Here is a 24,972-nt window from a genome sequence, read left to right as displayed (position 1 = left end):
AAAATGACCTGTATCATATTTACTTTGAGATGACCGATGGATTTAAAAAAAAAATCTCTCTGATAGGAGCTATTCTGCTTCCAGCGAAGGCATTTTTGAAGTTTTACGTAAAGTTGCAATGTGTATTTCATATAGAATAAAAAAGTTTACGATAAAAAAAGTTCATTCACTGGTAACATAAGACATTTTTCTAACTACCCCTATAGAATTTTTAGATAAATTATTAGTGGTATTCCTTTTACTAGGTAAATACAAAGTGATGTTTAGCGCTATTTATGATACTTCCCCCTTAAGCGCCCTTGAGGTTATTTGATTGTATAAATAATCCAATCATTATTATAAAAACACACGCGTATTCGAATGCAACTTTGTGTTAACATATCAAAGCAATCGGTAAAGAACTATCTGAGATTTATGATTATAAACAAACGAACATTTTTATTTATTTAAATATTGATTTATGTGTCGATGAGGCTCGCTATCCATCACATCGCCAACCCTTCGGTGGCGCAAAGAGGAGGAAGGAACTCGAACAATGTCGAATTGGTACGTGGAATATTAGAGGAGGTATGGAAAGAAAGATGAATGAATTGTGTGACACGATGGTTAGCAAATGTTTGGACATACTTTGTGTAACAGAGAGTATGAAAAAAGGGAGCGGTACAATGCAGCATAACGATAGGCTCGTCATTTGGTCTGGGAGACCAGATACAGAGAGGGCGTGTCAGGGTGTTGCAGCACTACTGTCTCCCAGAATGATTGAATGTATGTTGCAGTATGAATGTGTAAGTCCGAGAATAATGTGGATTAGGTTCAAAATCGGTTTGACAAGGGTGTTTCTTGTTGTTTGTTATGCCCCTGTCAATTCTGAGAGTGACGAAGAGAAAGATGATTTTTGGACTGGTGTGAATGATGTGATGAGACTGAAAAATATTAATGAAAGGATTATAATGGCAGGCGATTTGAATGGGTGGGTAGGAATTAGACGTGACGGATTTGAATCGGCCTTAGGTATGTTTGGGGATAAAAGAACGAATGACAACGGGAACAGAATACTTGAAGTATGTTTAGAGTGGAACCTTTTTGTGTCCAATACTTTTTTCGATCATAAAGGTATCCACCAATATACGTGGGAAAGAGGAAATGAGAGGTCAATTATCGATTTTGTAGTAATTGACTCTAGGTTGAGAGCCGTTACCGAGGACACGAGAGTTTTCAGAGGGGCAGAGGTTGAAACTGACCACTTTCTGGTGGTGTCGAGAGTAAACCTCTTTCGCGGTTGGCGCTCTAAAGTGAAAACGGTACTAACTCCAACAAGAATCAAAATAGAAAAACTACAAAACGATAATGAGAGGAGTAAGTATGTGAATTGTGCAGAGATGAGATTGAATGAGAAAAAAATGGATGGTCTAAGCATAGACGAAACATGGAACCACATAAAAGTGAGTCTTTGTGAATCTGCTAGAGAGGTGTGTGGAATAAGTACGCAAGGTAGAAAGAAAGGTGATGCATGGTGGGATGATGATATTAAAGCACTGGTCTCAGAGAAGAAGAAAGCATGGTTATGTCTGATTGCGGCTGGCAGTGCTTCCAGCGAAGAGAAGGATCGAGCGAAAGAAGTATATAAGGAATGTAAGAAAAAAGTAAGAGTTGGAGTGAAAGAACGAAAGAAACGCCTGGAAGAGGAAGAAGGAATGAAAATGACAAACCATTTCCAAGAAAACATTAAGTTGTTTTGGAAGGAAGTCAAAAGGTCCCGGTGTGGCCCTGAAACCGGAAGCATGAAAGTAATAAAATCGAAAGATGGAAAAATGTTGACGAATGAGGAAAAAATAAAAGAGAGATGGATGAAGTATTTCGAGGAAGTCTTTGAAAGCGAAGTGAGTGACAGTGATTCTAGCGGCGAATCAGATATGAACGATGATGGACTGAATGTTACCGAAATTAGCATGGATGAGATAGAAAGATCAATTAAGTGTATGAAGAATGGTAAGGCTGTCGGTTTCGACAATATTGCTGCTGAATATTTTAAAGGAGGTAGCCGTATAATTCTCACATGGTTGTGCAATCTTTTTAACCAATGTTTAAAGGAAGGTTACACGCCTTTAGATTGGAGAAGGGCAGTGATCATGCCATTATACAAAGGTAAAGGGTCACGTATGGAATGTGGGAATCATAGGGCTATTAGCCTGCTAAGTTCAGTTGGCAAGCTGTATGGTAGAATTTTGATTGAAAGGGTAAGAAAGGAAACAAAGGATAAAATATGGGATGTGCAAGGTGCTTTTATGAGTGGAAGGGGGTGCATGGACCAGATCTTCTCATTGCGTATGCTCACCGAGAAGTTTCTGGCAAAAAACCAGAAACTTTTCTGTGCCTTTGTAGATCTACAAAAAGCATACGACCGAGTCGACAGGAAAAAGCTATGGAAGGTGTTGTCCAAGTATGGAGTGAATGCGAATCTGACTCAGGCAATTGCGTCTCTATATGAGGGAAGCGTTGCATGTGTTAGGGTGAACGGTGGTTTTACGGGGTGGTTTGATATCACAAAAGGTGTTAAACAAGGCTGCGTAATGTCACCGTGGTTATTCAATCTATACATGGATAATTGTATGCAAGAATTGAAAGATGTGGGATTGGGCGCGAATTTGAGTAATCTGAAAGTATGTTGCCTGTTGTATGCTGATGATGCGGTGCTGATTGCTAATAGTATGGATGATCTGCAGTCTCTCGTGTCTAGGATGAACGAAGTATGCGTGAAGAATGAGTTAATGATGAATGTAAGTAAGTCTAAAGTAATGGTGTTTGAAAGAGAAAGTACGAAAACAGTGTGTAATATAGCTGTGAATGAGGAATACTTGGAGCAGGTGGATGAATTTGTGTATTTAGGAAGCATGTTTACGAGTGATGGGAAGGCTGACAGAGATATTGAAAGAAGAGTAAATGCAGGTAACTCCATTAATGGAGGACTGAACGCAGTTGGCGCTAACAAAATTGTCCAAAGAAGCGAAGTTAGCAGTCCACAATGGAGTGCTGGTACCTACCCTGATGTATGGAAGTGAGGCATGGAACTGGCAAAGAAAGGATGAAAGTAGATTGAATGCTGTTGAAATGAGATCCCTGAGGCGTATGTGTGGTAAAACCATGTATGATCGTGTGAGGAATGTGGATATCCGCAAAGAGTGCAAGGCTGATGTAAGCGTAATGAGTAAGATCAAGAAAGGGACGCTTAGATGGTTTGGGCATGTAGAGCGAATGAGCGAAGAAAGGAGTGTAAGGAGAATATACGATGCAAATGTGAATGGTAGCAGAAGTCGGGGGCGCCCGAGGAAGACATGGCACGACCAAGTGAATCAGATACTTGAGTCGGGCCATGTCAAGAGTCAGAACAATAGAAGAGTATGTATGAGACGATGTATGAATGTGAATGAGGCAAGGAGTGTGTGCCAAGACCGAGTTGTTTGGCGGTCCGTCCTCTCTGCCTACCCCTGCGGGGAAACGGCGTGATGGTTAGTTAGTTAGTTAGTTGATTTATAGCTCCTGAAATCCAGCTTGAATCCCTCAATTGGTGCAGGCTTTATAGTTTCCGTCAATTTTTGTGTATTATCTTTGTCCTTTTTAGTAGTCTAATTTAATTGCACGTCCTTGTATTGTCCCTGTGAATGTCCTTTTTGTATATGATTTTGTTTGTAAACTATTTTGGTAACAGTTTGTTTATTATTCTATGTATAAATATCATCGCGTTACACTGCTAGCCAGGTTATTTACACTTTAAAATCTATTTAGCCTAAGTATTATTATTTATTTAAATATATAAATTACAAACAATACAAAATAAAATGAACCTTTGTCTGTCCAACTGGGAAGGATTTCCGTTTCAGGACAGCTAAATTGTGTATTTAGTACATAATATTCTTACAATGGAATGGCGATGCTGTCAAAACAAATTTTGAGAACATTGTTGATTGCATTCGAAGTGACAGGATGGTTTTTTTATCCTTGAAAGAATCGCAAAAATGTAATTTATTACCAGGATCAATTTGGATAACATTAGTAATTGCATTCAGAACAGATGAATGGTTTCTTTCGGGACATCACAAGTCTGAGATTCTTTACAGGGCATTTTGGGGAACATTTACAACTGTATAGTTAGAATTTCCACATTTATAAATCAGTATAAGACGCATGAATCATATAGTACTATATTTTTAGAATTTCTTAGGTGATAGAAATTACACATTACTAGACCGGAATATATGCCATATGACATAATGAATTTCCAATTTTAAATTTCGAACCTTTATTTATTAAATGGCTAGTCATTATTATACAGTAATCGAAATAAAACCGCGCAAAAGATTCGCAAATTTAAATAATAACAACAATGAAGATCAAGTATTAGGAACAAAAATAACCATTTTTAAACTTGAAATAAAAACTGACTTTAGATCCTTATCTCTCTTAAATATAAAATAGCCTTTTGGAAGATAAAAAATAAAATTATTATTGCTCCATTTTGGAGAATTTGCAGTTTTTATGTTCTCTGTTGTTGTTACACAACAATGGTATGAGTTTTTTTACGTATATATTCAATAATATTGTTATTGGGTTCATAAAAACAGTTTATTTTTAAACAAGTTCTGCTGTGTAATTATTATTACCTGTGACAGCTGTTTCGCCCTCTGAAGGCATTATCAAACTGTGGGTAGCCCACTTACAGACGATACATTTATATTATTTGTAGATAGGTATTTTAATTTCAATTACTGATTTCTTAATTGATTTCTGAGTAAAATAATAGAAATTATTAATGGTTATTACCCCAGTAAATTTTCCCCAATTACTGTAATGTTTAAATTTGGCTGGAGGTCTTTATGTTAGTTATTCCCAAACGATGACTCATAGGGTTATTTTAATAGCATAATTAAGTACTTCATAATGCATTCATATTTGCACTAGGTGTGAAGATATATAGTAGGGGTGAACGAATTATATTTTTTTGTTCACATGTTTAAAAATAAACTGTTTTTATAAACCCAATATCAATATTATAGAATATTAAAAAAAAAATTAAAATGGAGCTCTACAAATTAAACTTAAGGCGATGCACTAAGTCGTGTAATATTTTAAATTAAGCCGCTATCAATAACGACCCTTACGTAGATGGCGATAATGTTTAAATTCCCACTTAACACCATCCGCCTGTTTTGATTTATTCAAGAAAAAACACGGCCAAAAGGTGCCTTTTATTTTATTTTGTGGATGTTCAGGCATAAATATTTCATTTTTTTCGATCATTTTATAAATAACTTAATTTGCCACATTATGCAATAAAATTATAAACGAAAATGGGTTCGTAAGTAGGAGATTTTGAACTTTAAAGCAGTTTTCATAGGTCTTTACATTATTTTTTTCTGGGATTATAAAAAGACTTATATAAAAAATACTCGATTATTTCAAAGGCCAAGATGTATTCTACTCGCAGTATTTAATTAAAGCATCTGAAACATTTCTAGGCGACCAAATTTTCAAACCAAAAACACATGATTTTGCATTACTACGTATGGCATCGCCATGGGGTTTATTGATTTACCGTGCTAGATACCCAGGAGTCAAATGTAAACTGGGGAAGTACACTTCTAGGAATCTTCTGTTCAGTAGGTTATTATAAATTCTACTATTATATGAATAGATGTATTCAGTGTGTGGTTTCGCAAAGGTAAAGTGTCCAAGGTCGACTGGTTTATTATTATTTTTATTATTCAAACACGTTTGTTGTTAGGCTTGTTCATGCAAAATAGACTTCAGTCACTTTTGTCATTTTTGTATCCGAAATTTGCACAACTGTTTTTATTGGCACAGGGTGGTTAAAACGAATTTTCAATCTGTTTAACGATAATACCGAGAAACTTTATGATTCGATTGAATTCTTTATAGCTTACGTGTACCAGGCGTTACTGGGAGTTATCCTTAGGAGATAGAAATTAAAAATAAAAATTTAAATTTATAGTTAAATAGTTAAATTTTAAAAAATAATTAATATGTTTGTTTTGACAGACGATTGTCTTAAGGCGATGCCATACGTAGTAATGCAAAATAATGTGTTTTTGGTTTGAAAATTTGGTCGCCTAGAAATGTTTCAGATGCTTTAATTAAATACTGCGAGTAGAATACACCTTGGCCTTTGAAATAATCGAGTATTTTTTATATAAGTCTTTTTATAATCCCAGAAAAAAATAATGTAAACACCTATGAAAACTGCTTTAAAGTTCAAAATCTCCTACTTACGAACCCATTTTCGTTTTTAATTTTATTGTATAATGTGTCAAATTAAGTTATTTATAAAATGATCGGGAAAAAATTTAATATTTATGCCTGAACATCCACAAAATAAAATAAAAGGCTCTTTTTGGCCATGTTTTTTTCTTGCTTAAATCAAAACAGGCGGATGGTGTTAAGCGGGAATTTAAACCTTATCGCCATCTACGTAAGGTGTGTTATTGATTGCGGATCAATTTAAAATATTACACGACGTAGTGCATCGCCTTAATAAATAAAATTAATAACAGCTTTTTATCAAACTGGCATCAGCTGACAAGCGTAGAAACGTGACCGCCTTGCTTGAAAACTGATCACGTTGTGATCAAACGCTGAAACGGACCGAAAAAAGAGAATAGTTCAAATGACAAAATTTCAAAATGACGCTCATCAAATGTGATTTGAGTTTGAAACGACCGGACCCAAGGGTATCAATTCTCGTTTTTATATCACTGCGGTATTTCTTATCTGACTTCTAGTTTTAACAGGTTTGTTAAATACATAAAGTGCACGCGCTTTATATTGAAACCTAAAATTAAACCTGTTTTCCATAAAGAAAGACAAACATTCCATCATACGAATTTGTAATCTCATAAACATCGATATAATATCAACTAGATAGGCGTGTGTTGCGATTTAGGTTGAGTAATTCGGCCAATCAATCTTTTGGCAGCAAAATAATTAACCCGAATTTTATTAATGTTCGGTGTCATTTTTATCATTCTCACGCCCTGTCTAGACTTTGGTGGTCAATGCCTGAAAATATTTAAATTTCATTCGATTTTCAGAATCTTTTCACCTGCAATTCTTTCCATATAGTAATTTGATCTTGATTTTCCTTGTCCTGTCATCGGGCATTCTTACCACATGGTGATGATTTTCGCTGTCCTGTCATCGGGCATTCTTTCCATATTAGTCATTTGGACATGACTTTCGTTGTCCTGTCATCGGGCATTCTTTCCACATGATCATGATTTTCGTTTCCTGTCATCTGGCATTCTTTCTATATGGGTCACATGGTCATGATTTTCGTTTCGTGTCACCTGGCATTCGTTCTATATGGGTCACATGGTCATGATTTTCGTTTCGCGTCACTTGGCATTCTTTCTATATGGGTCACATGGTCATGATTTTCGTTTCCTGTCACCTGGCATTCGTTCTATATGGGTCAAATGGTCATGGTTATCATTTCGTGTCAGCATTCTTTCTATATGGGTCACATGTTCATGATTTTCGTTTCGTGTCACTTGGCATTCTTTCTATATGGGTCACATGGTCATGATTTTCGTTTCCTGTCACCTGGCACTCTTTCTATATGGGTCACATGGTCGTGATTTTCGTTTCGTGTCACTTGGCATTCTTTCTATATGGGTCACATGGTCATGATTTTCGTTTCGTGTCACTTAGCATTCTTTCTATATGGGTCACATGGTCATGATTTTCGTTTCGTGTCACTTAGCATTCTTTCTATATGGGTCACATGGTCATGATTTTCGTTTCGTGTCATTTAGCATTCTTTCTATATGGGTCACATGGTCATGATTTTCGTTTCGTGTCACCTGGCATTCGTTCGATATGGGTCACATGGTCATGATTTTCGTTTCGTGTCACCTGGCATTCGTTCGATATGGGTCACATGGTCATGATTTTCGTTTCGTGTCACTTAGCATTCTTTCTATATGGGTCACATGGTCATGATTTTCGTTTCCTGTCACCTGGCATTCGTTCTATATGGGTCACATTCAGAAGCGGCCCGTGACTGTAATTACCAGCAGTGCATTTCACTTTTAAAATGTACCTAGTCTGTAATTTAGGTGGAGCAAATTAATGAATGGGAACACCTACTGCAATTCATTCTATCTTCTAAGTTATATTTGTAAAATAACTGATAAATAATACAAAATTATCTCGAAAATAAAGGACACTCAATTCATCGTTGAAAATATAGCGAAACCGTTTGATTTCACCGCGAACGAGTTCCAATGTGTTAATGTTGTTGCGTTAACATTGAACATTAGTATTTCTAAGCGAATCCATTTCAAACGCATTGGATTACGCATGATCAAAGTGATGCAAAATTCACTCGCCGTCAAAGCACTTCGATAATGCACGGATGGGTTATGTATCTGCACTGCTCTAACACGTAATTTGACGTTAAGAGTGTAATCTGTCTCGCTCATGTCACCGTTTCGGCTACTTCGGGCTGTCTCGATACTGCCCGACGCTGTTTTAGTAGTATGGTAAAAGTTGGTTTTGTGCATATCTGGGTATGCACGACCGCTTGCTTTTGCGCGGGATTTTTTTACTAGAAGATAGCTCAAATAATGACCTGACGGGAATTAGGAATTTCTTACATCGATCACTGGGGCACAGATGTCGTTGTAATTTGTTATGTGGAGATTGAAGACAAGCAGTGCAATGCACAAATGCACGTACCAAGGAACCGCCTCTGGTCACATTGTCAAGATTTTCGTTTCGTGTCACCTGGCATTCTTTCTATATGGGTCACACGGTCATGATTTTCGTTTCGTGTCACCTGGCATTCGTTCTATATGGATCACATGGTCATGATTTTCGTTTCGTGTCGCCTGGCGTTCGTCCTTTATGGGTCACGTGGTCATGATTTTCGTTTCGTGTCACCTGGCATTCTTTCTATATGGGTCACATGGTCATGATTTTCGTTTCCTGTCACCTGGCATTCGTTCTATATGGTGACTATGGTACATAGTCATGATTTTCGATGTCCATTATTTCAACATGTCCAGCTTATCGCGGTCTTTTGATGATTGGCAGATATCGAATAATTATTATCCATATCTGTATATGTTTACCACCATAATAAGGGCACTTGCCTTTGTTGGGGTATTTTTAATAATAAAGAAATCTTACAATGACCTCATCCTTATTTAGATTTTCAAGCTCTCATCATGACCTTGTTGAACAAAAGTCCCATTACTGTATTTATATTATATTATATGTATGGATTTACAATCTTTGTACTTCCAGCGATTCCGTAGTGTGATTATTATTTTAAACAAGCCGCTTTCTATGGATTATAAATAATTGATATAATACATTTATTGCGGTTTTATCTCCCTACTTAAGTGCGTTGATAACACTTCCAAACTCACCAAACAAATTGTGGATAAAACTGAGTTTATTGTTAAAATCCAATCTACCTGCATAAATAAAAATGTTCGTTTGTTCAATATCTGAAATCTCCAAAAGTTCTTTCACCGATCGCTTTGAAATTTTGACACAACTTTGCATTCAAAAAAGTATAAAATAGAGACGCTATTCGCGTTTGTCTGTTCGTGCGCTTAGTTCTTCTAAACTACGAAACGGATTTTTTTTTATTTTATTTAATTTTTTTATAATATTGATTACATTTTATGATTTTGACTGTCCAACTAGGAAGGATTCCCGTTTCAGGACAGTCAAATAAAAAAAACGAAAAATTATATCAATTAAATGTTACATTTTTGTCACCAAAAAATCTTTATCCGCCGTTTTCTCAGCTTTGTGATTTTTTCCACATAGAAATTATTGCTTAATAGAAGAGTATGTAAGAGACGATGTATGAATGTGAATGAGGCAAGGAGCGTGTGCCAAGACCGAGTTGTTTGGCGGTCCGTCCTCTCTGCCTACCCCTGCGAGTAACGGCGTGATGGTTAGGTTAGGTTAGGTAAATAAATTCGAGTGTCTAATAAAAATGCAAAAGTAAAATGTTTCAAATGGCTCGAATGTTAAATCTATGTTTCAAATCTAAGTTTTATCTCAAATGCATCTGTGGTTAGTACGTGCTATGTGAAGCAGTTTTGCTATATTTTCTGAAATATTGATAAATTTACTGAATCTCTCAAGATTATGCACGCGATTTGTAATATATTGTATTATGATTCAATAAAAAAATGTTAAAACTGGATAATTAATGGAAAAAACAACACTGCAATCCATATATATTATATATATAAATAAAAATGTAAATGTTCGTTTGTTCAAAATCATCAGTTCTTCACCGATTGCTTTGAAATTTTGACACAGCGTTTTTAATTTATTTTATAAATATTAAAAAATTACAATTTTGCTGACATTCTTAACTACCACACTAGGCTCATGCCCGTATTATGGCAGTCGCACATGATTCATGTACGAATAACAATAGTAAAACATAACGAAAAAGGAAATTGTTACGGTAAAACATAAACTAAAAAAAATGCACATCATTATAGAAATCATATTAGAAATTAGAAGAAAAAAACTAAATAAATGATAAGTTAAAACATTTTTTTTAACAGTGTCAGGAACTCATGCATTCCTTAAAGAAGGATCGTCCCCTTTCAAATACAATGAATAATTTAAAAAAATTAAACTGCGCCATCTGTTGGACGTAAAAGCAACACGCGCTATTGTATTTTTATCTGCACAGACACACTAAGCCACAGCAATGCTTGGCAGAGTACAGCTAGTGAAAAATAATTTCGAATATTCTATTGTTATCTTTGGCTGTCTCAGTTTCCTCTAAAAACTTACAGTCCTCTTCTAAAGAAGATGATAAATTCTGATGTCTGTATGCTATATTTGACTCCTGATTCCTTGCAGCCTCCATTGTAACATAACTTAACATAACATAACCGGTTAGAAGCTGATTGGACAAATGCGTCGGGTTCCCACCCAGGTGTCGTGGGTCCTCCATCATTTTCCTATCATAATGAAGGTGTTATAGTTTTTAAAATGAATATTGTCAGGTATTTTCTAACCAGGAAATGTTTTGCATCTACCCCTGAAGGATTTTAATAATATATGTAAACAGGATGTATCAGCGCGTACCCGAAGAATATTTGAAACAAAGTTTTATTACTAAGAGAGACAGCCTGGGTTCTCATTGCCTCGCAAAACCTGGTCCGCTATCAATTAATATACTCCCATAGCCGCCTGTGCCAACATGATGCACAGATGGGGTATTAAAGAGTCGGCGATGTGTGAATGTGGTGCGGTGCAGACCACCGAACATGTGGTCAACGAATGCCCGCTCCATTCATTCCCCGGCGGGATTGATGAGGTCCACATGGCGACGCCTGAGGCCCTAGACTGGCTCGCAGACCTAGATGTCCCCCTCTGACCCTTCCACCATACGAAAGAAGAAGAATTACTAAAATATTCACTATTTATTTATCCATTTTCAAAATAGGATTGAACATTCCTACCCAGGAATTGGAGTCGCGACTACTCTACCATCTGAGTTAAATCCGATTGGATAATACGGATAATATTTAATGCGTATATTAACTGCTAAACTAATGCTAAGTAATGTCATCGAATTTCAGAAAAATGCGTATATGTCGTCTGTGTGAGTGTGTGTGTGTGTGAGGGTGTGTGTGTGTGTGTGAGTGCAACCAAAAGTCGATAGAATACATTGTCATCGACAACGAGCCTGTCTGCCGAGTTTCAGCTCGATTGGATATCAGGAAGTGGGTTGATTTCCATTTTCCATCACACCTCGCCACTGGGTAGACAGGTACAGTCTAGCGGGTAACGTGCTACGAGACAGAGTGCGTATCACGTGATCCATCGCGACGCGTGGCAGTGTGATCAGTGGCGACATGTGATAAAAACATATATTTAATGTTATTATTGAAAAAAAATATCATCTGACAGCAAAATGACATCTACCTTTTTACTCCAAATATGCTCGAGAAACGCTGGTTAAACTCCTGCGGGTACGTGCTCTTAGTAACGAGTCGTTCATGAACGAGCCGCACAATTGAGCTAGCTCTTTGATTAGCCATATTCGTACGACTCCCGGTAAACTGTACCACTGCTTAATTTTTCAACGGTCACTTTTTTTTACCAGGAGATATTTTAGAAAAATAGCACTATTAAAATTATCCAAGTATTAATCGTTATTATTATTACATACTCAAAGACGAGAACGGCATCTGACACTCCGGACTTGGACATTGAACCTACACCTACTATCTTGTACCAAGAGTTGTACTAGAGATCGGAACAAGACTGAGGACAATTAGCCCGACAGCTGGAATGAAGCAGGACGGCAAACTAGCCGAATACTTCTTCAAACAGCAGTTTGGGGTGATCTATCCCACAGGAGAGGAATGGAACCTACCTCCAAACAGGAACTAATCTGGTTCACAGATGGGTCCAAGATGGAGGAGGGAACAGGGGCCGGAGTCTGTCTGCAGGGATCCAAGGGGGAACTTAGTATACCTCTAGGAACGCTAATCAATCTTCCGAACAGACCTTCCATTGATATGCTTGGTGTAACTATAAGTGACCAGCTCAGGTACGGGGGCTCCATCGAAGCCAGAGTAAAGTTGGTCTCTCAGAAGCTGGGCGTACTGTACAGGGCCCGCAGATACTTCAATAGTACACAACTGCTGACCCTGTACAAATCGCAAGTGCGCCCTACTGTCGAATTTGGCAGCCATCTCTGGTCCAGAGCCCCTAAATACCTGAAAAAACCCTTGACTCTGTGCAGAAACGGGCGGTCCGTTTGATAGATTCCCCAATCTTAACAAACGGACTGCAATCTTTAGAGCACAGGCGTCAGGTAGGTATGCTGTCCTTGTTCTATCGGTATTACAATGGAAGATGTTCTGAGGAACTAGCGTCATTGATCCCTTCGGCACCGGTGCGTAGTCGGGATACACGCCAAACGCGCGCCCAACATTTGTACACGGTTGACACTTGTCACATGAGAACGGGTCGCTTCTACGATTCGTTCTTAAGAGGAAACCGGGTGGTGTTTTTTCCATACAAACGTATTCCTCATTTCCCTCTCTGGATTTTGACACTAGAGAAAATATTTTTTTTACATAATATGAATATTGACCGCAAGCGTGTCGGTACGTTTTGATTTTTTTGATAAGTTACTTTTTATAGGAGTTATAACCCTTCAAAAATTGTTAAAATTGCCTTTTTTTAACGCCATCAACAAACGTTCAGTATACAAATAAGACGATGTATTTTTAAAAAAAGCAAAACGTACAGACATAGAATGTTTTCTTCCAATACATTTGGTAAAAAAAATCTTGGAAATCGGTTCAGTTTTGGAGTAGAAAAATGAGGACTACAAAACCTCGATTTTGACAATTTTATTTAGGTATTATCAGGCTGAGGTGCATGTGTCCCTTTCTCTCAGTATTCGGGGGTGAGGGGGGGGCGGAGAGGGTTTTGTTGAATACGTATACAGTCAACGAAGTGATGTGACATTCTCAATAATTATATCGATACACTAGTCCACTAGTGTTGTCATGTCCCGAGTTATCGATGTTTTTTTAAAATTATTTTTCTGTTTGGTGACTTATCTTGAGTGTGCCAATACTTACCGAGCTTATTTACTAAAGTTATTGTGACCAATTTAATTTGTTTACGTCAAATAAATTAATGGAAAAAAATTGAAAAAAAAAACACCTGTTACAGACAGACCCCGAGATGATTCCGTTCCGTATTGCCGAGTTGGATATGGAACACAAAAATTAATTAAAATATTTTTTGATAACTTTTGAAGGTTGTACTCAACATAATATTATCCCTTTATAGGACACTTTTTTTAAGATACAACTACCGAACCAAAAAAAAAATTTTTATATTTGACTAAATATATTGTTCTAGATTTAAAAAAAAATATATATATATTTTTCAAGAAAATGTGTGATGGTAAGTACATACACCACTGATCGTTTGATGGAATGCTGGTACAGCGTATGTTCAGTGGTACATGCATCTACCACATGTTGTTGAATCGATTATGTTATTATAATATCATATTATACAAATGAATATTGAAATCTATGTATAAGAGGCACCATATTGTTTATTGTGCTACATATTAGGTACATACACATAACTATTTTAGTTTTTATTTAACTTTTTTAATACGTTATATTATTTCAGACAAATGCACTTTTGGGAATACCTCCTACATCACTTGACATTTTCAATCTTCTTCAATGATCTAATATTTTTTCTTTTTAAACGCTTTTTTGTAAAAAAAATTACTGTTTAACATCTACACAGTGAAATTAAAACAATTTATGGTCCAGACCTTTCCCTCGCCGGTAAATTTCTTGGTATGCGACCGTCAATTATTTCTGGTAAAAGACATTGGTGGTAGAAATTTTCTAACAGTGGAACGATTTTTTGCCAGATTTCATCGTCCCTCTCAATTTTTTCATACAGCAAACCTTTTGGACTCCACACAACAAAATAACAATAATTACGACGAGTAATATGTAACTGGCCTTGTACTTGGTAGATGTAATTATGATTCCGTTTTAATGTTAAAGAATGGTCTTCCAATTTACAGTAATCAATTATCTTTTGTGCAATTCCCTCTTCTGGTGACATATTTGCTATACTATAAGGGCATTTAATTTCAATTATAGAATCCTCACCGATAAGGCCATCCGGACTTGCCGCTAAAAAGTTTTTGGTTTTATCGATAAATAGCCCACAAGCGGATACCTGCAAACTTGTTTTTTTTTTAAATTGCTCTATTGCTAGGCTTTCATTTTCTTTTCCATAATTTGTGGCCATAGTTCCTTTGAATTGTGAGTACAGTAAAGAGTTTAATACTCCCGTAACTGAAGTTTTTTGTCGAAGCTTATATATTTTTCCAAAGTTAGACGCCGTTATCCGCTTACGTCTTTCAATTGCCCACAGATTGTTATTGCTTTGGCCTACCGTATTCCGTTCGAGCTCTTCCTTATTCGTTGAAGATAATTCTTTGAGAAATTCCTCTTTTTTCGTTTCAAATATTTCAGGTGGCATATCTGGTTCTAATTCCAATTGACCATAATTTTCATCGGGCCCTGTAACTTTTTTTCTTTTTTCTGTCGTATTTTCATTACACTTTAGTTTTTTTTTCGACACATTTGTGTATTCTCCTTTGAACGTCGTTTTCTCTCTATAAAGTGCTTCGTGTATTTGCCGGGACTGTGGCCTTGGATTTTCTTTTGTATTCTTGAATGGGTTGCCAATTCACTATTCCACGAAGCTACTGCTCCAAAACATCTTGCTTGGTAAGATCCTCTTGTAGTAAAATTTACCCTTTTTCCACCTATAAATTTAGCGATAACGTTGTTGAATTGCTCCATAGTGTTATTTGTCACGTCAATAATAAGACTTTCTGCATTTGCTATTAGAGACAATAAGAATTGTTGGATATCAGTCCATATTCCACAATCTCGAAGATCGCTTACTAAATTTGGATCATCAGTATACTTCTCCGGCTTGCAATAGTACGATGCACAATTTTTATGATCACCAAACACATGATTTGCGGTATTTTTTATGTCCATTTTCAAATTTTTTTATTTTATCACTTTGTACTGTGTTTTCTTGCTCTTTCCTGTAATTTACTGCTCCAACTACAGCTCTTCTCATGCGTAAAACGTTTGCTTCAACCTTTTTCCTTATATGAACTGGTACAAAGCCTTTAGCGTTGTTGGTTTTTTTTCCAAGTGCTTTCATTTTGTTGCAAAAATTGCGGAGTAAGTGATTTTTGTACTCTATTTTTTGTACTATAAGGTTAGGACCATATGGCATTTGTTGCATTATTTGCATTATTTCATGATGCTGGAGTCGCCATCACCAACTAGTTTGTTAAATTTCAATCCATGCATTTCCATGCTTCTTGAGAACCCTTCTGCTATAATGAAATTTGAAAATTTAAATTTCGGAAAAAAAATAATTTTCAGCTACGACAACATCATTAATGTCGTATTTTCAATCTTAGGATTCTAGCCCACTGAAAAATCAGTGCACGCCACTCTTTGCGGACAGAGACGCGAGCCGAACCACGAATTATGGTAAAGGTACGAAGCAACCGCAAGCGGCGCAGCGTTTCGGGCAGTTTGCTTTTGCTTCGTTCCTTTCCCATAATCCGTTGTTCGGCTGGCGTGTGTATACGCAGCCTAAGACGTAGAATAATATTTATTATAGGTTAATAGATATGTTAACAAATGTACCGACTTGCACTAATGCACTTTATGCACACAGTCAAAACTGATGAATTTACGTTATTCAGGGAGAGCCAAAAAACAACAACATTTTTAGCGATATTCATATGTTTAATTAAAAAAGGACCTACTCCGCCTATGCTGCCGTTTTATAAAAAAAGATGGTATGAATCTCCCGATATTACTAAACCAAAACAGCGTGCATCTTACTTTACTAATAGTAACAAGATGAATGAACTATGAGCGCAGAAGATATCTATTATATAGGAATACGCACGCTCAAGTTGCGACGCGTATTGACTTATCTGTTGCAGCAGGCAGCAACCTGTATACACGCATGCACAAGTCTCATTGACTTGTGCGTGTGCAGAAGATGAGCTCGGAGCAGGCAGTCACATGTATATACCTACGCACAAGTTGCGATGTGACTGATATGATGAGTCAACAGCAGGCACACACACGCATTGGGGTTCACCAATACACTGATAGCGCTTTTGCTGTCCCCGCTGAGATGAACGAAATAGAAATAATTTTTACAAATACCTATCGTTAAAATTTCTCGGCGCTCCTGCGCGCCCTTAAGTATCAGCCCTATCGAGGGTGCCGTATCGGGCGAGCGTAGAATTCTCGTCGCTCATATGCTCATCGCTCATGGCTCCCGTTCAATTGAGTCGACTCTTTGAACCGTACAAATATATTAAGCTGGTACCATGACTTTCACTCTTAATAAAATGAGTCATGACCCATAATAGCTAGCTCTTTCATCCTGTATATCTATCTATCTACCTACTTGTGCTTGTTACACAACTTTGTACAAAATAATTATGTAAAATTCATGTTATTATATTATTTTTATAGCGTAATTTGTTTACCAGGATAAAGTCCTTCTGTGACCAAGTATAATAATGACGTGTTTTGATTCTATCACTCTCCAATCAGTCTACAATCAGATTTCCTGTTGTGACTGATACTATATATATATTATAATGATGATCATTAGATAGCAAAGAATAACAAGGCGAAAAGGGGTGTGAGTTTTTTTTATCAGTATTGTTATTTTTTCTTGGAAGTGATTTTATTGTCCTGTCAAATTGTTATCTCGCTAATCGATACACAATTTGACGGCCTCCATTGTTGAGTGGTACTGATCCTTGGCTACGAACCGGGTTGGGTTCAAATCCCAGCGTGCGCAAGTAAATTTAATTTGGTATACATATTTGCATTATTTCACAATTTGTTTATTTAAAATAATATACATGTCACTAACCATGACACAGTAGGCAGAGAGGATGCACCGCAAATTAACTCGATTCGGCTAACATTTCTTGCCTCATTCACATTCATACATCGCCTCATACACACCCTTCTGTTATTTTCTCTCTTGATCGTGCCATGTCTTCTTTGTGTGTCCCCGATTCTTCTACGATTCAAATTCTCTTTATACTCGTTTCTTTTCACTGATTCGCTACACAAGCCCAAACCATGTTAGCGTCCATTACTTAATCTTATTCATTACGTCATTATGCTTACATTACATTCTATCATTGTGATTTTTTTTTTAATATTAAGTGGGCAGATGCGAATCATTTGGGGTTACCTATGGCGCCTATTGGCTGAGACGTTACCCAAATTGATGACAAAATTTCCATATTTCTCACACATTCATACATGGTTTAACGCACTTACGCCTCAGATATCATTGAGATTTAGTTTCTACAGCATCCCTTCTACTTTGATCTTTCCTCTGCTAATTCCATGCCTCACTACCATACACCAGGGTAGGTACCAGCACTCCATTGTGGACTGCTGGCTTCGCATTAATATTCTTTGTTTTTTTTTTTAAAGAAAGACAAACATTCCCGGGTTACAAATAACCTGACAATATTTGAAAATCTCCTACTACCACCACAATAAGCGTTGCTTGTGTTGTGATGGAGGACTTAGCCAGCCGAGGAATTGAACACACTATGACTGGGTGGGAACCAAGCGCGTTGTTAACTCAGCCACCCAGCCATATACATTTAAATTGTAAACTGTTATTAACTTGTAGATTTATTTTGTTTGATATTCTACGCAAGAATAGTGGAAAAAACTCAATAGCAGTGTACAAAGGTCAAGTTCAAAAATAAGTTTTAATCCGCCAATCTGATATTAAAGAATTAGTTTCCATACAAAGTCGGATGTTGACAAAAACAACATAATCTGTAATTATCTTTGACAATTATTGATGAACACAAACAAAAATGACAAATTGGTAGAGTGGCAATATTTTCGTTAATGATTTGTATTTTTTGTTACTGCAGTTTAAAACTGGGTCAGTGGATACAAAAACACAAATTGACGCATATAAATTGGACTCATTATCATATATTTTTTAAACTAAGTCGCATGGTTTAACTCCTACTCTACCGTCATAGGCAAAAAGGCAGTTAGAAATTATCAATGGTCTCATTCTGATCTTCTTTTTATTACATTACACAACTGCTGACTCTGTACAAATCGCAAGTGCGCCCTACTGTCGAATTTGGCAGCCATCTCTGGTCCGGAGCCCCTAAATACCTGAAAAAAACCCTTGACTCTGTGCAAAAACGGGCGGTCCGTTTGATAGATTCCCCAATCTTAACAAACGGACTGCAATCTTTAGAGCACAGGCGTCAGGTAGGTATGCTGTCCTTGTTCTATCGGTATTACAATGGAAGATGCTCTGAGGAACTAGCGTCATTGATCCCTTCGGCACCGGTGCGTAGTCGGGATACACGCCAAACGCGCGCCCAACATTTGTACACGGTTGACATTTGTCACATGAGAACGGGTCGCTTCTACGATTCGTTCGTAGGTTCAACAGCTCGGCTGTGGAACGAACTGCCGGCCTCTGTGTTTCCTACCTCCTACAACTTGGGACTCTTCAAGACCGATGATCTTCACGACAAGAAGATGTTCACTCCTTCCTCTCCACAAAAAGACCCTCCACACAGCATCCCCAAAGATGACATAGGCCCTGAGGGAAATTATTTTCTTCAGGCCCTCCTGTGTGGAGTTAATATAAAAAAAAAAAAAAAAAAAACATGAAAAGGTGGTAATCAGAATGTTATCATTGAAAATTTTCAACTGTCTTTTTCCTTATGTCGTCGGAAATCAAAGCAAATAGTTTACTTCAATTTCCTCTTATAAATTCGCAGATTCTTATTCTGTACTAGCTGTACCCTGTCATGCGTTGCTGTGGCTCAGTTTGTCTGTACAGATAGAGAAACAATAGCGCGTGTTGCTTTTACGTCCAACAGTTGGCGCTGTTTTAAAAAAAAAATCATGTTTTTACCTCTCACAGGTGACTTCTACATAATATAGGTATATAAAAACACACGCGTATTCGAAGGCAACGTTGTGTCAAAATTTCAAAGCAATCTGTGAAGAACTTTTGGAGATTTAAGATTTTAAACAAACGAACATTCATATTTTAATTTATGCAGATTAATACATTAATGAGTAATTATTTATTATTGAAGAAGAATATAATGCAGGGTTTTCCAATAAGAGGTGTTATTTTGAATAGCCCGCTATTTCGGTAGATGTTACTTTTGAAGCTTTCATTTTTTGACATTTTACAAGTAAAAACTACGCCATGAATAAAAATGGAACGATACACGCTTCAACAACGCATTGAAATTATTAAAATTCACTTGAGTGAATCAAATGCAAATCATCTTGAGTGATGAGGCCCATTTCCACCTCGGTGGCTTCGTCAACAAGCAAAATTGTCGCATCTGGGGCTCGGAAAACCCAAGATTTATTGTTGAAAAGCCTCTTTATCCTCAACGTGTGACTGTTTTGTGCGGTTTATGATCCGGCGCAGTCATTGGACCTTACTTTTTCGAAAATGAGGCTGGAGCAACAGTTACGGTGAATGGATTGCGCTATCGAGAGCTGATTTATGATTTTTTATGGCCGTAATTGTATGGTATTGATCTGGACAACGTTTACTTTCAACAAGACGGCGCTACGTGCCACACAAGCAACGAAACCATTGATCTTTTACGATTGAATATCAAAATAACACCTCTTATTGGAAAAGCCTGTACTAATAAATCTAAACGGAACATGATAAAGAACAAGACACATGAAATAAAATCAGATATGTTTATCCGAGACACTATCTACGTGACAAACTAATTTCATTAGAAACTTTGTAATTATTTAAAAAGGTAGCTACCCAAAAATATATTGTTAATTCTGAATTTAAAATATGTATAACAATTAACGATGGTCGAGTGGTTAAAGTCGTTGTCCCGGTAAGACAGAAATCCTGGGTTCGATTCACAGTTGAGACCGTTAGCTTTTTATTTTTTTCATTTAGATTTGTTAGTAAAATAAATAAAAAGAAAAAGTTATTACTGAATTATTTATTAATTAATCAATAACTTGGCAGAATCAACTCCAGAGTCTTTTTTTTTATATTAACTCCACACAGGAGGCCCGGAAGAAAATAATTTCCCCCAGGGCCTATCTTTGGGGATGCTGTGTGGAGGGTCTTTTTGTGGAGAGGAAGGAGTGAACATGGGTCTTGAAGAGTCCCATGTTGTAGGAGGGAGGAAACACAGAGGCCGGCAGTTCGTTCCACAGCCGAGCTGTTGAACTTAAGAACGAATCGTAGAAGCGACCCGTTCTCATGTGACAAATGTCAACCGTGTACAAATGTTGGGCGCGCGTTTGGCGTGTATCCCGACTACGCACCGGTGCCGAAGGGATCAATGACGCTAGTTCCTCAGAGCATCTTCCATTGTAATACCGATAGAACAAGGACAGCATACCTACCTGACGCCTGTGCTCTAAAGATTGCAGTCCGTTTGTTAAGATTGGGGAATCTATCAAACGGACCGCCCGTTTCTGCACAGAGTCAAGGGTTTTTTTCAGGTATTTAGGGGCTCCGGACCAGAGATGGCTGCCAAATTCGACAGTAGGGCGCACTTACTCTAGGTAAGGAGAGACTTATGAATGAAGTAGCGCAGGACAAGGACTGCCTGCAGGCGCCTTTCAAGGCCATGGATCCCTACCCGAATGTGACGAGGGTAAAAAGATAATTTATGAGAATAATAACTAATGTATTTATATTTTTTCAGACCAGCACGTTCCCATGAGAGAGGACAAACCGCCGTTGATCGGAGTCATTGACGAGGGAACTAAATCCGTTAGATTTGTGGTAAGCACACAACACACCTTTACCATAATGTTAATACAGGGTTTTCCAATAAGAGGTGTTATTTTGAATACCCCGCTATTTCGGTAGATAGTACTTTTGAAGCTGTCATTTTTTAACATTTGACAAGTAGAAACTACGCCATTAATAAAAATGGAACGATACACGCTTCAACAACGCATTCAAATTATTAAAATTCACTTGAGTGAATCAAATGCTAATCATCTTGAGTGATGAGGCCCATTTCCACCTCGGTGGCTTCGTCAACAAGCAAAATTGTCGCATCTGGGGCTCGGAAAACCCAAGAGTTATTGTTGAAAAGCCTTTTTATTCTCAACGTGTGACTGTTTGGTGTTATGGTCCAGCGGAGTCATTGGACCTTACTTTTTCGAAAATGAGGCTGGAGCAACAGTTACGGTGAATGGATTGCGCTATTGAGAGATGATCAATGATTTTTTATGGCCAGAATTGGATGGTATTGATCTGGACAACGTTTATTTTCAACAAGACGGCGCTACGTGCCACACAAGCAACGAAACCATTGATCTTTTACGATTGAATATCAAAATAACACCTCTTATTGGAAAACCCTGTAGAATTGATAGCATTACATATATTAAGGCCGAGTGTAGACCTGTCAAAATCAACTATTTTCGACACACAAGAACTCTGTTGTTCATTTCCAAAACAATATTTTTTCTAACTAGAATTTATTTTAAAAACGTTTGCCTGAAAACAGTAAGATGGCGGTAATGTAAATCTTCGTTATCATCGTTATAAAAGTTATGAATTTCAGTTACCAGATGGCACTATTTTTTTGTATTATTACGCATTGTAAAAAATATACCTACATTCCTCTTCCTAGCATCCCATGTTTGTATTGACATAAAAAAGATAGTGCTATTTATTTGTCTTTGAGAAAGGAATGAAGCAACCGCAAACAACGCATAACGCTGCTTGCGGTTGCTTCTTTCCTTTCGTTTCAATGTGTTTATAAATTAATACTGTCACTTTTTCATACAACATTTTACATTTTATCTTTGGTGACACCTATAGCGGAGCGGGTGGGACTTCAACACTTCTCATTTTAAGCAGCCATATAATGTTGGAGATTTATTGCTTTCCCTACTTGAGATAGACAATAGATAAGCCGCCACCATTCTCGCGTTCACCGCCGCCGTTATAGACATCTGTGGGCCATATAGCCTGTCCGTGTTTCCGTCACTGAATCGCCAAAGACCATCGCCCTTACAAGAGAATCATCTGGCGATTCCTGCAACCCCGCTGCACAACCCCCGCGTCCCTACGCCCTTGGAAGTAAGAAATCCAACTGAAGCCGCGCCCTTTGTCTTCTGTCGATACGCAGTAATATTTTCAACAGTGAAATGACGATGAAATTAAAAACCGATTTACTTAGAAAATCATCGAGTGAAGAGTGCCTCACCATGAGTACCGTTAATTTACCCCCCCCCCCCCCTTCCTTTAATCATAGCTGGTTGATTTTAATTTCTTTGTAATATACAATTACATTTTTACAGCATAACATCCCTTTACTACTTTGTTTTATTGCAAATCATCGATCTTTTACCATGTTCACCAATTCATTACTACGCGGATGACAAAACAGTTCATGATAGATTTTTGTTTTACAAGCCCCCGAAGGGCACGAGGGAAGAGTTTTTTTTATTAAATCTATTTTTTTAATTGTTTTATCTACCTATTCTTAATCAAGGTGTCAGATGTTTGTTTAAATAAGCAGAGCTTGGTATGTTTATTTAATTTTTAAATTTGTTTTTAAACACTTGAGAATTTTTTGGCATACAAATATGGCGTGTTTGCAAAACATCTTAGTAATACTATTAGGTACTACCTAGAGTACTTATAGAACCTGAAAATATAGACGAGCCAATTTTGTTGAAAAAACTCCAAGTTAGGACAAATAACGGTAAAAGGTCTGTGAATGTTTTTTTTTCATGACCAGATTTTTTCATTATTACTTCGACGGTCTCCGTGGTCGAGGGGTAAGGCTCTCGACAAGCAATCCGAAGGACGCGGGTTCAAATTCCGGAATGTGCAAATAAATTTTATTTGATTATTTGGTGTTATTTCACAATTTAATTAAATATAATATATAGAATATTTGTGGCACGTTCCATAGTGCAAGATACTCTCAGTATCGCCCTGGTGTAACACCACCATTCAGAATATTAAGCTAGCTTGGAATGGCTTTGGCCGTGTTTGGTGACCAGAACTGAATATCCTGGTACTTCCCCACCTTCCTCTTCCTCGTCTCATTCCCCTCACCTACCTTCAGTCTCGCAACATTCTCCAATTGGGGATAGGCCATAGTCTCACTGACTCCAGACGGGAGCGATTGAGACTCTTGTGTGGTATTCAATTCAAAAATGTACTGCTAGACGTAAAAAGTAGAAGAAAAAAATAATATAACTGGAAGTGGGTGTACAAGCGTGTCTCCTGGGCCACGGAAAAAATATCATTGTGGTCCTGCCCCATGGTTGACCTTGGTTAATCTCGGTAAACCATGGTTATCGTAATAAATATTTAGAAAAAAAAAATCTACTTATTTAGCCCTGAGGGGTTTTACATGTAGGTAGTACAATTTTAACATCATTATTTAAATTTAGACCGCAGAACGGGTATTATTTATTGAATAAGTGAATCTACCTGGCTATTTGCAGATTTGGTCACCAAACACGGCTAAAGCCATTTCAAGCAATGTTTCAACGAAAGATCTGTTTTTGAAAAAATAATAAAATACACAGATTTGGGAAATGAGTTCAAAAGAATTTGGCATTCTCACTATAAAAATATTACCATTTGTAATTTCGGCTACTGGCATTATACCTAGCTCTCTTATAAAAAATTTAGGCGTATTAGATCTATCAAAAAATTTATATATAAAAATGCAAAAGTCAGTCATTTTAAATACATGAAGGATTACAAAATATTATCATATATGGCTTGTAGAGCATTGACAACATGGTCAGGTTCTCTAATTTTCATACCGCGTTGAATTCGGCTATCCGCTAACTCTGGCAAAAGTGATTCGTTGAAAAACTTTGTCAGGCGTGGTAACACTTTTAGCTCAAATTCATTGTCAGGATATATTCTTATTACTTCTACTCCACTTTCAGAATAAATTATAATGTCACAGAAGTCCTTTCTTGTAATGAATAATTGTCCTTGAACTTGAAATGAATAATTATGTGACTTCTTCAACACAAGTATTCCATTCTGCACGGCAACGAAGATATTATCTTCCAGAGCTGCGTCAAAAATAGTTTTGTTTCCGATTGAGGGCAGGCATTTTACTTCCGCTATACCATTTTCTCCAACCAATCCATCTGGACTTGCCCCCAAGTATGGCCATTCCTTTCTCACAAAAATACCACATGGCGACACTTTTACCTTGTATCTTTCCTCGTACAAGTCAATCGCAGTCTTTTCTTTGATTCCAAAATA

General features: G+C 37.1%; 1 protein-coding gene across 3 annotated transcripts in view; it reads left to right on the top strand.

Moving 5' to 3' along the window:
- The window catches only part of Gk2 (Glycerol kinase 2), a 124,435-nt gene that overhangs the window by 61,157 nt on the left and 38,306 nt on the right, over positions 1 to 24,972 (top strand). For all 3 annotated transcript variants that reach the window (XM_089649651.1, XM_089649650.1, XM_089649652.1), the window contains one exon: positions 21,413 to 21,492. In XM_089649651.1, coding sequence (XP_089505777.1) covers positions 21,413 to 21,492 — 80 coding nt within the window. The remainder of the gene's footprint in view (positions 1 to 21,412; positions 21,493 to 24,972) is intronic.

Source organism: Hesperophylax consimilis, chromosome 30 (assembly GCF_061612785.1).
Source record: "Hesperophylax consimilis isolate HC1 chromosome 30, BYU_Hcon_1.0, whole genome shotgun sequence".
Taxonomy (NCBI): domain Eukaryota; kingdom Metazoa; phylum Arthropoda; class Insecta; order Trichoptera; family Limnephilidae; genus Hesperophylax; species Hesperophylax consimilis.
The sequence above is the reverse complement of the archived record's forward strand: the minus strand, read 5'-3'. Positions and strand labels throughout refer to the sequence as shown.